Consider the following 13,255-nt stretch of genomic DNA (forward strand, 5'->3'; position numbering starts at 1 on the left):
TGTGAGTCTATGGGTGTCCATGGGAGTCTATTGGTCTCTATGTGAGTCTGTGGGTCTCTATGTGAGTCTGTGGGTCTCTATGTGAGTCTATGCTTTTGTGTGTGAGTCTATGCTTCTCTGTGTGAATATATAGGTCTCTATGTGCGTCTATGGATCTCCATGTGAGTCTATGTGTTTCCATGTGAGTCAATGGGTCTCCATGTGAGTCTATGGGTCTTTATGTGAGTCTATGGGTCTCCATGTGAGTCTATGGGTTTCCATGTTAGTCGATGGGTCTCCATGTGAGGCTATGGGTCTTTATGTGAGTCTGTGGGTCTCCATGTCCGTCTATGGATCTCCATGTGAGTCTATGGGTGTCCATGGGAGTCTATTGGTCTCTATGTGAGTCTGTGGGTCTCTATGTGAGTCTGTTGGTCTCTATGTGAGTCTATGCTTTTGTGTGTGAGTCTATGCTTCTCTGTGTGAATATATAGGTCTCTATGTGCGTCTATGGATCTCCATGTGAGTCAATGGTTCTCCATTTGCGTCTATGGATCTCCATGTGAGGCTATGGATCTCCATGTGAGTCTATGGATCTCCATGTGAGTCTATGGATCTACATGTGTGTCTGTGGGTCTCCATGTGAGTCTATGGATCTCCATGTGAGTGTGTGGATCTCCATGTGAGTCTGTGGGTCTCTATGTGAGTCTGTGGGTCTCTATGTGAGTCTATGGGTCTCCATGTGAGTCTATGCATCTCCATGGGAGTCTATGGATCTCCATGTGAGGCTATGGGTCTCCATGTGAGTCTATGGATCTCCATGTGAGTCTGTGGGTCTCTATTTGAGTCTATGGGTGTCCATGGGAGTCTATGGGTCTCTATGTGAGTCTATGGGTCTCTATTTGAGTCTATGGGTGTCCATGGGAGTCTATGGATCTCTATGTGAGTCTATGGGTCTCTATGTGAGTCTATGGGTGTTCATGGGAGTCTATTGGTCTCTATGTGAGTCTGTGGGTCTCTATGTGAGTCTATGGGTCTCTATGTGAGTCTATGGGTGTCCATGGGAGTCTATTGGTCTCTATGTGAGTCTGTGGGTCTCTATGTGAGTCTGTTGGTCTCTATGTGAGTCTATGCTTTTGTGTGTGAGTCTATGCTTCTCTGTGTGAATATATAGGTCTCTATGTGCGTCTATGGATCTCCATGTGAGTCTATGGTTCTCCATGTGCGTCTATGGATCTCCATGTGAGGCTATGGATCTCCATGTGAGTCTATGGATCTCCATGTGAGTCTATGGATCTACATGTGTGTCTGTGGGTCTCCATGTGAGTCTATGGATCTCCATGTGAGTGTGTGGATCTCCATGTGAGTCTGTGGGTCTCTATGTGAGTCTGTGGGTCTCTATGTGAGTCTATGGGTCTCCATGTGAGTCTATGCATCTCCATGGGAGTCTATGGATCTCCATGTGAGGCTATGGGTCTCCATGTGAGTCTATGGATCTCCATGTGAGTCTGTGGGTCTCTATTTGAGTCTATGGGTGTCCATGGGAGTCTATGGGTCTCTATGTGAGTCTATGGGTCTCTATTTGAGTCTATGGGTGTCCATGGGAGTCTATGGATCTCTATGTGAGTCTATGTGTCTCTATGTGAGTCTATGGGTGTTCATGGGAGTCTATTGGTCTCTATGTGAGTCTGTGGGTCTCTATGTGAGTCTATGGGTCTCTATGTGAGTCTATGGGTGTCCATGGGAGTCTATTGGTCTCTATGTGAGTCTGTGGGTCTCTATGTGAGTCTGTGGGTCTCTATGTGAGTCTATGCTTTTGTGTGTGAGTCTATGCTTCTCTGTGTGAATATATAGGTCTCTATGTGCGTCTATGGATCTCCATGTGAGTCTATGTGTTTCCATGTGAGTCAATGGGTCTCCATGTGAGGTATGGGTCTTTATGTGAGTCTATGGGTCTCCATGTGAGTCTATGGGTTTCCATGTTAGTCGATGGGTCTCCATGTGAGGCTATGGGTCTTTATGTGAGTCTGTGGGTCTCCATGTCCGTCTATGGATCTCCATGTGAGTCTATGGGTGTCCATGGGAGTCTATTGGTCTCTATGTGAGTCTGTGGGTCTCTATGTGAGTCTGTTGGTCTCTATGTGAGTCTATGCTTTTGTGTGTGAGTCTATGCTTCTCTGTGTGAATATATAGGTCTCCATGTGCGTCTATGGATCTCCATGTGAGTCTATGGTTCTCCATGTGCGTCTATGGATCTCCATGTGAGGCTATGGATCTCCATGTGAGTATATGGATCTCCATGTGAGTCTATGGATCTCCATGTGAGTCTATGGATCTCCATGTGAGTCTGTGGGTCTCTATGTGAGTCTATGGGTGTCCATGGGAGTCTATGGATCTCCATGTGAGTCTATGGGTCTCCATGTGAGTCTATGGATCTCCATGTGAGGCTATGGATCTTCATGTGAGTCTATGGGTCTCCATGTGAGTCTATGGGTCTCCATGTGAGTCTATGGATCTCCATGTGAGTCTATGGATCTCCATGTGAGGCTATGGATCTTCATGTGAGTCTATGGGTCTCCATGTGAGTCTATGGATCTCCATGTGAGTCTATGGGTCTCCATGTGAGTCTATGGGTCTCCATGAGAGTCTATGGGTCTCCATGTGAGGCTATGGGTCTCCATGTGAGCCTATGGAGGGAGTGAATTCCAGACCAGTGGAGCTGCGATGGAACGGCGACGTTCTCCTTATTGGGTTCGAGACATGACGCGGGGCTCAACGACTCAACGAGGAGGAAACGGAAGCCGCTTGAGGCAGACTGGAGGATGTGTGCCGGCAGAAGCTACTGGAGGTCTGTGAAAAAGAGCTTCACAGCTCATCGGATTCCCTCCAGTCTGATTATTCGCACCTCTGATTGGCACAGTTGGCTCGCACCTCGGATGAGCGTGGTTGGGCTACGTACGGTGCGAATAAAGTTCAACTTATAGACGCACAGTCTAAATATTCTGATTCTGATTAATATTCAAATTGACCCACGATGTGAGCTTAGTGACCGAGGACAGCGGCTATCGTACAGGGTGCCGCGGTGACAATATATTAGCTATCTCGCCTGGCACACAGCAGGGCGTGGGTTCGATCCCGACCCTGATGCTTGCTGTATATTTGGAGTTTGCGTGTCTCTCTCCCCGTGGTGGCATGACTTTTTCTCTGGGTCTTCCGGGTTTTCCCTCCACATTTAGAATCAGCATATATTTAGAGTATTTGGCTGCTGTAAATTTCCACGTGATGATAAGCCACTTCGTTGAGCTATCATTTGCGACCAGGTCGCTTCTGAAAAAAGAGATTTCTTGCTCAGTAGGCCTTACCTGGTAAAAAAAAAAGTTTGGTTTAGATTATCGTTATTGCCAAATAAAACAATGCTACATTCATATTCTTTGGTTATTTCGGTAAAGTCACGTAGATAAAAAAAAGAAAAGGAAATGAAATTTTTTTAGATAAAAAAACAAAAAACTCACGACGTTTTGATCGCAAGACAAGCGGTCGTCATTAGGCGGAGAGAAAAGGGGGCAAGCCCAAGTGTCAGAAGGAGTGGGGGACAAGAGCCGCGGAGCCGCATGAATGAACGCGCCAAAGCTGTGGAAATGTGCGCAGCCCAAGTGTGTTTCTGACACTTGGGCTGTGCACATTTTCAAGCCTTTATAAACAGTTGCAGTCGGAGGCTTGCCCCCCTTTTCTCTCCGCCTGATGACGACCGCTTATGTTGCGATCGAAACGTCGTGAGGTTTTTTTTTATCTACGTGACTTTACCGAAAAAACTAAATATTATAAATTCCTGCAGTCACGAAAGTTGTAAGTCAAAATTGTATGCTACATTCGTAACGTGCGCAGATTTCGTTCATTCTTAGAGAGAGAGGGAGGAGGGAAAGGTGAATGATTCAGAGGAAATAGAAACCACAGACAAGTTCCGCAAAAAACAGCCAGAAGCGGTACTACCAACACTTGCCCAAGCTCTGTAGTCCTACATTGAGATGTTTGGACAACTCCCATTGAAATAAACGACTCGAAACAGGAAAAACACGCAAAACGAATCATCAAAAGCGTATCCCCGCTCAAAACGAGCAACGAAGTGTGGGGCACATCTGTTATCGGGGGGGGGGGTGGTCCCAGCCAGCGGCGATAAAAATTACACATTCCCATGGCTTTCTCACGGGTGCCGAGGAAGAGACATGGGTTGCCGCCACTCACTCGCCCGCTTGGGGGCAGGTGAGTTGGGGGGCACCACCGCTCGCCCAGCTTGTCACTGGGCGAGCGGTGCATGTCTACCGCGGCAGGCCAACTCCGCATCAATGCCCGGCGATTTGCGGCACCTGGAGGCAACGGCTCCTACGGATTTCATGACCCGCGGGGGGGGGGGTGGACAGGGGCGAACCGGCGGTCACGAGGAACTCGGTGCCATTGTTGCGGTTCGGTGACAAGCGGAAAAGGCCGGGGGAGCCGGCACCCAGCGCCACCCCGAGCAATGCCGCCGCCAGGGCTCCACTGCGCCACCACTGCGTGGCGCATTTCACGTAGCCTTAAAGTGCACATGGCCTGGCACAACCGCCGTGGTTCAACATATACTCGAACAAAGACAGTCATCGCATCGCACGCTTTCAGATGCGCTTCTGCGGATTTCTGGAACGCTCTTCCAATATTTGGAAGTCACTGGAGCACTTTGAAATCATCTATATCGAAAACTCATTTAGGTAGAACTGCCTTTTGTGTGTTCGTTTGTTGTCCTCCTCCCGCACCTTCGAGTAGCACGGTTGGCTATTTACGGTGCGAATGAAGTTCAACATATATAAATACAAATGAGCACCGTGACATGGAAGACAAAGGTGGCCAGGCGTGGTGCTGGCCACCCACCGCTCGTGCACCGGCAAGCAAACTAGAACAAATATGGAAACTATTTTTTATTTTACCAGGTAAGGCCCACTGAGCTCTGTAGCTCTTTTTCAGAAGCGACCTGGCCACAAATGATAGCCCAACCAATTGGCTTACCACGTGCAAATGTCTAGCAGCAAAATACTCGAACCGCTTGTTTCTAAATGTGGATGACAAAAACGGGAGGACCCGGAGAAACATCCACGCGACCACGGGGAGAACATGCAAACTCCACGTAAACAGGCGTCAATGTCGGGATCGCAACCCACGACCTTCTGTATACCAGGCGAGGTAGTTAATATCTCTTAGCCACCTACGACTCTCATGCAAAGTAGTCGAGTGTAGAGAAGAGGACGTTCGTTGTGCATCAGCTTCTCAGCCTCAGCAACAGAAAGACAACGGCGCACGCGAGCAATGTTCCGAATCTGGACAAGGGACACATTTACGTTCCAGTTTGTGCCTCAAACGCCAGGGAAGAATCGAATATTACTCCTGAATGCCTAACTACAGGACTGGGTTTTAATTACCGTGCTGTCAATAAGTTGGTGGACGTTATGTGGAGGAGCCAATTTAGCATAACCTCGGTTGTGTCAGAATTTTACTTTAAAAAATCCCGGTCATCCTATTTATTTTTGTATTGATCATTGGGGGGGGGGGGGGGGGGGTGTACAACTTCGGCGACAGGGGAGTGTGGTGCGTAGTGGGATAGGCGGCTCAGACAGACAACCAATGCGGACGTGTAGGACCGTATAGCGTTCTGCGGTACGTGGTGTGTCAGATCACTTTTCTTCGGTGGAAGGAAGGGGGAAAGATGGGGGGGGAGTCAGTGTCATTTCAAGGTCAGTCAAGTAAAACTCAAGGTCGCTGGAGTGGCATTCACGAGGGGGCCCAGATCTGGGTGAACTCCCCTTCTTTATTCCTCAGTTTCACACTCAGGTGTTCTAAACCTGCTGGGGTGTATAGGGAGTTATGCCAGAGGGTGAATGAGGAGGCCTCGTGATGCTTCCAGGAGCTCAGAATGGTCTGGTGGTACCTTGGGATCGTCCGTCCCTTCTCGCTTCCGTCGCCTCTCAGCCTTCGTCTCCATCACCTCACCTGTCAATCTTCGATTAACGTCGTTTGGATAGTCGTCGTTAGCACCTTTCAGGAACGCGTCTCTCCACCACCACCACCACCCTCACCAATCATCTCCCCACCACCCTCACCAATCATCTCTCCACCACCACCACCACCCTCACCAATAATCTCCCCACCACCACCACCACCACCACCACCAATCATCTCCCCACCACCACCATCCTCACCAATCATCTCCCCACCACCACCACCCTCACCAATCATCTCTCCACCACCACCACCACCACCACCACCAATCATCTCCCCACCACCACCATCCTCACCAATCATCTCCCCACCACCACCACCACCCTCACCAATCATCTCTCCACCACCACCACCACCCTCACCAATCATCTCCCCACCACCACCACCACCCTCACCAATCATCTCCCCACCACCACCACCACCAGCACCAATCATCTCCACCACCACCACCACCCTCACCAATCATATCCCCACCACCACCACCACCCTCACCAATCATCTCTCCACCACCACCACCCTCACCAATCATCTCTCCACCACCACCAATCATCTCTCCAGCACCACCACCACCACCACCCTCACCACTCAGCTCCCCACCACCACCACCACCCTCACTAATCATCTCTCCACCACCACCACCAATCATCTCCCCACCACCACCATCCTCACCACTCATCTCTCCACCACCACCACCACCAATCATCTCCCCACCACAACCACCCTCACCACTCATCTCTCCACCACCACCACCACCACCCTCACCAATCATCTCTCCACCACCACCCTCACCAATCTTCTCTCCACCATCCACTCCCCTCCTCGCCCGCGTGCTTTGTGCTCCGTGGCGGTAGCGGGCGCGCCCAGCCAGGTCTGTCAGCAGGCGCGGGCGGGGAAACATGAACGTGGAGGTGGATGGGGGGATGGGGGGGTTGGAGTCTGCCACAATTTCTCAGGGCCCCATTTGACGCGCGCGCATTCCGAGCGCTGTGGCGCAGCAGCGGCAGCGGCTCGCAAATGAAAGCGACGACCGCTGAATGGGCGGCGTGGAGAATGGGCGAGCGTGGACAGTGGCGCCGTCTGTCGTTGTTGCTGCCCCGTGGCCGGTGGGCGAGCGGCGAGCGGGGCAGAGTGCACCGGGGGGTAGGGGAGGGGAAGAGACGGGGAGGGGGGCCTGCGCCGGATTATCCTCGTACCTAAAGTAGCTACAACACGTGTAGTAGCTACACGTGTTGTAGCTACGGGCACCGCACTTTCAAGGGCCCCGCACTAAACGCTTTCAAGCTATCTATTCCGGTTCAGAGATTCTGCACCTGCTCTGTTACTATAGTACTATACTGCCTTCAATTTTTATGAACGACTGGGTGTTTATGGTTAGCGATTTTTCGTATTATCTGGCTGTATAGCAAATGAAAAAATACAATTACTTTACTATGCAAGTAAAAAATTTGTGTTTTAATATTTATGTTTTTTTCAATGTAGGGCCCCTTTATAGCAGGCCCCACACGAGTTTAATCCGGCACTGGGGGTAGGGGAGGGGAAGAGATGGGGAGGCAAATTCTGTGCGCGCATCCGACGACATAACTCGCAGGCTTCAACAACAAAAAACGAGGCGCGACGCGTCCGTTAAGCGCCACGCGCGCGCCGCTCGGCAATGCAACACGCAGCCCGCCTTGTCCACACTCGTGTGGGCAACAGCTATGGGCACATCTCTGGGATACGGGCACAGCTATGGAGACGTGATATGGGTACAGCTATGAGGTGGATGGTATCCACATTCAGCAGGTTTAGAGGGTAGACGAGACAAACCAATGTCCTGCTCACGTAAACACTGAGACATTGGTGTTCGTGTCTTTTACAGCGCCACAGAGCCAGTGGTAAAAATTCCACATTTATATGGCGGGGGTGAGGCCATCCATAGGACAACCACTGTTAGACTTCCCCACGAAGTGTTACTTCATTAGTAGCCCTGGAGGGATGCTGTCATCAGTGTGAAAGCTCATATTGCAGAATGGTGTGGTTTATCAATATTTATTGATGATTCCGCTTGTTTAGCCAGGAAAGGCCCACTGAGTCTCAAGACTTTTTTTTCAGAAGGGTCCCTGCCAAGTTAAACTCATTTTTATCTTACCAGGTAAGGCCCACTGAGCTACATAGCTTATTTTTCAGAAGCGACCTGTCCACATATAATAGCTCAACGAAGTAGCTGATCATCTGGCAATTTACAGCAGCCAAATACAGAGTTGGGATCGAACTCACGACCTCCTGCATATCAGGCAGAGTAGTCAACATCTCCCAGCCACCGTAATGATGAGAAAGAGACGCAAACTCCAAATATACAGCAGCAGGCGTCAGGGTTGGGATCGAACTCACGACCTCCTGTATACCAGGCGTGGCACCCAGTCGTTGCAGTCGTGTGGGCGATGTTGCTGCCGTTGCCGTTTGCAATCCCAATTGAGTAATTTGTAGGTAATATTTTTTTCCAGCATTCGGATGTTTGGCCAATACCAGTTCTCCACTGCGCATGTGTATTTAGCTATGGGAAGAAACGAGAGAACCCGGGGAAAACCCACGCAGCACAGGGAGGAGGGAGAATACGCAAACTCCACACAGAGTCACCCGAGTCGGGAATTAAACCCAGGCTCCCTTCTAGCTGCGATGCTCGCATCATCCACTGCAGTGGATGAGGCACACGGATGGAGGAGGCCGGAGCAGGGAGCGGCACCCCCCCCCCCCGCTGCTCTGTCCCCTACGCACTGCCCCGCCAAGCTGCGTGGAAAGCGACGATCCGAACGAGGCGTGGGGCAGGGGCTCCGCTCGCCCTGTGGAGGGAGGTCGCCTCGTGTGGGGTTGGCAGGCGTGGCTGGGTGCCGCGGTGAGAGCGGTGAATCGCCGAGGTCACAGTCCCCCCCCTCCTCCTCCACGTTAAATTTGGCGAGCTGCTGGCAAAGGTCGCTTGGTTTGTGGATGGAACCCCGGGGGGGGGGGCATTGCCAGCGAGAGTTCCCTCGCTGGGTTCGGCCTCGTGCCGGGAATATTTGCCAAGAAAGCGGGGTTTAAATTTTTTTAAATAAAAATGTTGGTCAACAATTATATTCTATTTCAGATGTATATAGTGCCCTTTCCAGGGCTGTGTGTGCCAACCGTGCTCATCGGAGGTGCGGGGGAAGGACAACTAAACACGAAACGCAGTTGTAAATAAATTAATTGGCCAAGGTAGATGATTTAAACGTGCATAGCTCCAGTGGCTTCCTAATATCGAAAGAGCGTTCCAGACGGCCACAGAAGCGCATCTGAAAGCTTGCGATGCGGTCTTTGTTCGATGGTCAGCCAAACGCTGCTGCTGCGAGGATGACCGGAGTTGAGTGATGATGGTTTATGCTCCTTGACGAGATCAGCGAGGTATTGTGGTTCATTTGTGGCAAGCACTTTGTGTATACTTTATATAGATATATACAACAGCCCGTCTATTCTCATCCACAGTATGTTAAAGTTATTTTGCACTGTACGAAGCCAATTGGAGGTGCGGGAGTTTGTGCAGCCACCACACCATACCACCGACTCATTTGAGACTGAGTCGACCTAGAGGAGGCCCAGGACCAGTTCAGATAATTGTCACTGGTGTTGGCCGTGAGCAGTAATCGAACTCGGATCGTCTGGTTCGTAGCCGAAGTGCGCCAACCGCTACACTACCACTCCTCACATCCACTTAGCCACTGACTCGGTGGTGAGATGTTAACTATCTCGCCTGGTAGAGGTCGTGGGTTCGATCCCGATTCCTGTATATTTAGGGTTTGCACGGTCTCCCCGTGGCCGCGTGGATTTTTCTCCGGGTCGTCCAGTTTTTTCTTCCACATTTAGAATCAATATTAGGCGTTTAGAGTATTTGGCTGCGATACATTTCCCCATAAGCCACTTCGTTGAGCTATCATTTATGGCCAGGTCACTTCTCAAAAAGAGTTACATAGCAGCTTAGTGGGCCTTATCTGGTAACATAAAAGTTTCGTTTTAGTTTAACTCGCCCAATCGCTCGCTCACCCGCCTTCCACACTGCAGGTCACATGACGTCTCTCTCTGGGAGGATCTCCCATGCAAGCCAGCGGGGAAAATTACACGTTCCCATGGCATAAACAGGTTTATTGTTGTGTGACGACCCACCGTTGACTTTTTTCACACGGGTGAAGCTCGGTTTTTTCTTTTACAAACCCCAGAGAAGGGGATGGCGACGATTTAAAAAGATGACAGTGGGCCCCGTAAGTTGAACCCTCACCTTTGGATTTGCATTCGTGACTTTCGCGGCTTGTGAGACGAGTTGCGGTGAGCCTTTGAACTGCTCTATGAAGAACGCGAGTGTGGTTTGACGTACAAGGCTTATTTATTCGAGAACGCGAGTGTGGTTTGACGTACAAGGCTTATTCGAATGCTGTATTAGCAGCTTTCATTCCGCTCGTTTCACTCCAGGAAAGCCGCCCGAGTCTCAAGACTTGTTTTTGTTTTTCCAGGGAGGGTTCTGCCAAGTTTGCACGGCAAAAAAAATGTTAAACTCCTGGCGAAATTGCAATCAACCCTTTCTGGCAATAAAACAGGTGTTAAGATATTCAAGCACCAGATACATTTTACAAGGCATCACACATCTCCATTAACCACACTTGTGGTGAACATGCAAACACACATGCTCTGATAATATAAGCATAGCCTTCTTTATTGCCTAGTCTCACCGGTGTCAGAACAGAGAACGCCAAAAGGCGAATATCACAAAGACAACTCTCCTATCAGAGCACTTGCAGAGCTCGGGTTGAGCAGCTATATCCATGGGACCTTTTTTGCCAGTATCAAAGTATGAAAAATACAAATAGGTTTTACTCTTTCTGGCAATAAAACAAGTGTTCAGATGTTTTATTGCCAGAAAGGGTAAAACATTCTTATTTTTCATATTTTGATACGAGCAAAAAGGTCCCTTGATACCAGTTACACGATTGTGTAACTGGTAGAAGCCGGAGAAAACCCATTGCAGAACAGAGGGTGGGAGAATAATAATAAAAAAACACCACTCGATCTCACGCAAACACACTGTCGCTCACGCTCTGCAGAAGAGGGAGAGAACTTGAAAACTCCGTACAGAAAGGCGCCCCAAGTCGGGAAATGAACTCGGGCGCAGTGCCAGCGCCCTGCCGCCCCGTGTATACCCCCCCGACAGGCACCTTGGATCGTCTCGCTAAACAAAAACAATTGATATTTTTTTTTAATGCTTACATTAATCATTGGCGTTAAGAATGACAACACCAGAGCACGAAATGACATTGAAGCCAGCAATAAAGGAGTGCTTTAATTTACATTCAACCATTCATTACACCGTCATGGATCATTTTTATATCTCCACTGGCACGATCAGAATGAAAGGCACGGAGAGAAAACTCGCCCACACACACACCCAGAGACTGGAGTGCAACACAACAATGTCTAATGTACTGTGGACTCTCCATTATCCACGCTAATGATGGGGAGGATGGCCGCAGATAATTCAAAATCACGAATAATTCCAAAAATATCCATTCATCGATATGCGTGCTCAGTGATAGCACTTCCCTGCTCCCGTGCAGAAGACTTCTCTCGAAGTGGATGACAACAGAGCCACCCCAATCAACATCAAACTCCACCCACTGTTGTAAAGACTGCAACTACTGTACTGTAGAGGCGATCACGTGGATTTCGCATTAATTGGAGCATATATTTGTTGGGTTTAAGCACGTGACTTGCAATAAACATTTCCAAGAATAAAAATGTATAACTTTTTTAGGATTATTAATTTGGGCTCAAGGGAAAATCCATGAGCTATAAATTTATGTTAAAATCTCAGGTGCGTGATTTATGAGCAAATCGGATGAACCGGACGCGTATAATCGAGAGTCCACTGTATTTATATTTACTCATTTTTTCCCCCCCACTGGCAGAGGCGAGCCGAGCCAGGGCATCACACGGGTCAGTGGGTCGCGCCAGGGCTGGATTTAGTTTTCTCCCCCACTGCAGAAGCCGAAGCCTCGTGCAGCGAGCGCGCCGACGTCACACACCGCACGTAACCACGATGCGACGACTCCCACCGTTGATTTACATTGACGAACGTTGCAGGCCGGCGAGCGAATGACACGATGCTAGCCCACCCCCCACCCCACCGTGCTAGATTGAGACGTCTTCTTATGAGGGGGGCCGTCGTATGGCATCGCGATTTAGTAACGAGTCAAAACAGCAGCCAATGAGGGAAACCGGCAGTAGCATGAGGGGGGCCATGCCTGCCGGGGGGCCTTGGATTTCACCAGCAGAAACGGGGGGGGCCTGGGGGTTGACACCCAGGAGAAGCCTCATGGAGTCTCAAGACTCGTTCAGTGGAGGTGGGGTGCTGGACACGTTTGGGAGGTTCGGACAATTCCAATGGAGACGTTTGCGCTTCACGGCGACAAGGGCCCTGGTTTCTAATCCCGACTCTGGCGACCTTCTGTATGGAGTTTGTGTGATCTCTCTCTCCCCCGTTCTGCATGGGTTTCCTCCGTGTTCTTTACTTTCTGTCTCCCATGTGAAAGTATTGGTCAAAATATCCCAATCCTGAAAAAATCCCAACTTGAAAATTGTTAAATTTGGATCAAACAAAGTCAAAGATCCCCCACATAGCCTATAACAGACTATTTGGGCAAGTGCTGTGAGCGAACACCCCCTCGTGTGCCGTTCCTGCTGGCCACCGACCCCCTCGAGGGGGTGGGTGGCCAGCACCACTCCCCGGTAGCAATGTATTTACACACCGCACCAGGTACTCATTTGATGGTTAGCCGACCTAGGGGAGGCCCAGAACCGGTTCAGATAATCGTCACCGGTATTGGTGGCCGTGAGCGGGAATTGAACTCGGGTAGCTGGGTCCATAAGTGCAGCACGCTAACCGCTACACCACCGCTCCGCTCAATTGGGATCGCGCGCAACTCTTGAGCGAAGACTTTTTCTTGGTAAACAAACGTGAGTACAAACAACGGATTAACTCACGGCCCACCCTGGGCAAGGACAGAGAAGCGATATCACCGGGGCCCTATTCTCATTCGCCTCCGAGGGTCTGCGGCGTCGCAAGGCAGGACACACCCCGAGACGCACTGGGGCACGCGAGTCGGTCCGCCTTTCCAGGGAAGCCTCTCCTCTTGGCTTCTGCCAGCACGAGCCCTCCCCCCGCCGCCGAGAAACGGGCTCCCACTGACTCCAGCACAAGAGCCGGCGTCAT

The 13,255-nt window shown here is 50.3% G+C and overlaps 1 protein-coding gene across 1 annotated transcript in view; it reads right to left on the bottom strand.

Moving 5' to 3' along the window:
- ZPLD1 (zona pellucida like domain containing 1) overlaps window positions 1-13,255 on the bottom strand; it is a 121,683-nt gene extending 108,428 nt beyond the window's left edge. The window contains exons 1-3 of the mRNA XM_078882413.1: window positions 13,132-13,255; window positions 6,793-6,873; window positions 4,344-4,549 (exon numbers count right to left, since the gene is read on the bottom strand). Coding sequence (XP_078738539.1) covers window positions 4,344-4,549; window positions 6,793-6,873; window positions 13,132-13,255 — 411 coding nt within the window. The remainder of the gene's footprint in view (window positions 1-4,343; window positions 4,550-6,792; window positions 6,874-13,131) is intronic.

Source organism: Lampetra fluviatilis, chromosome 65 (assembly GCF_964198595.1).
Source record: "Lampetra fluviatilis chromosome 65, kcLamFluv1.1, whole genome shotgun sequence".
Classification (NCBI taxonomy): domain Eukaryota; kingdom Metazoa; phylum Chordata; class Hyperoartia; order Petromyzontiformes; family Petromyzontidae; genus Lampetra; species Lampetra fluviatilis.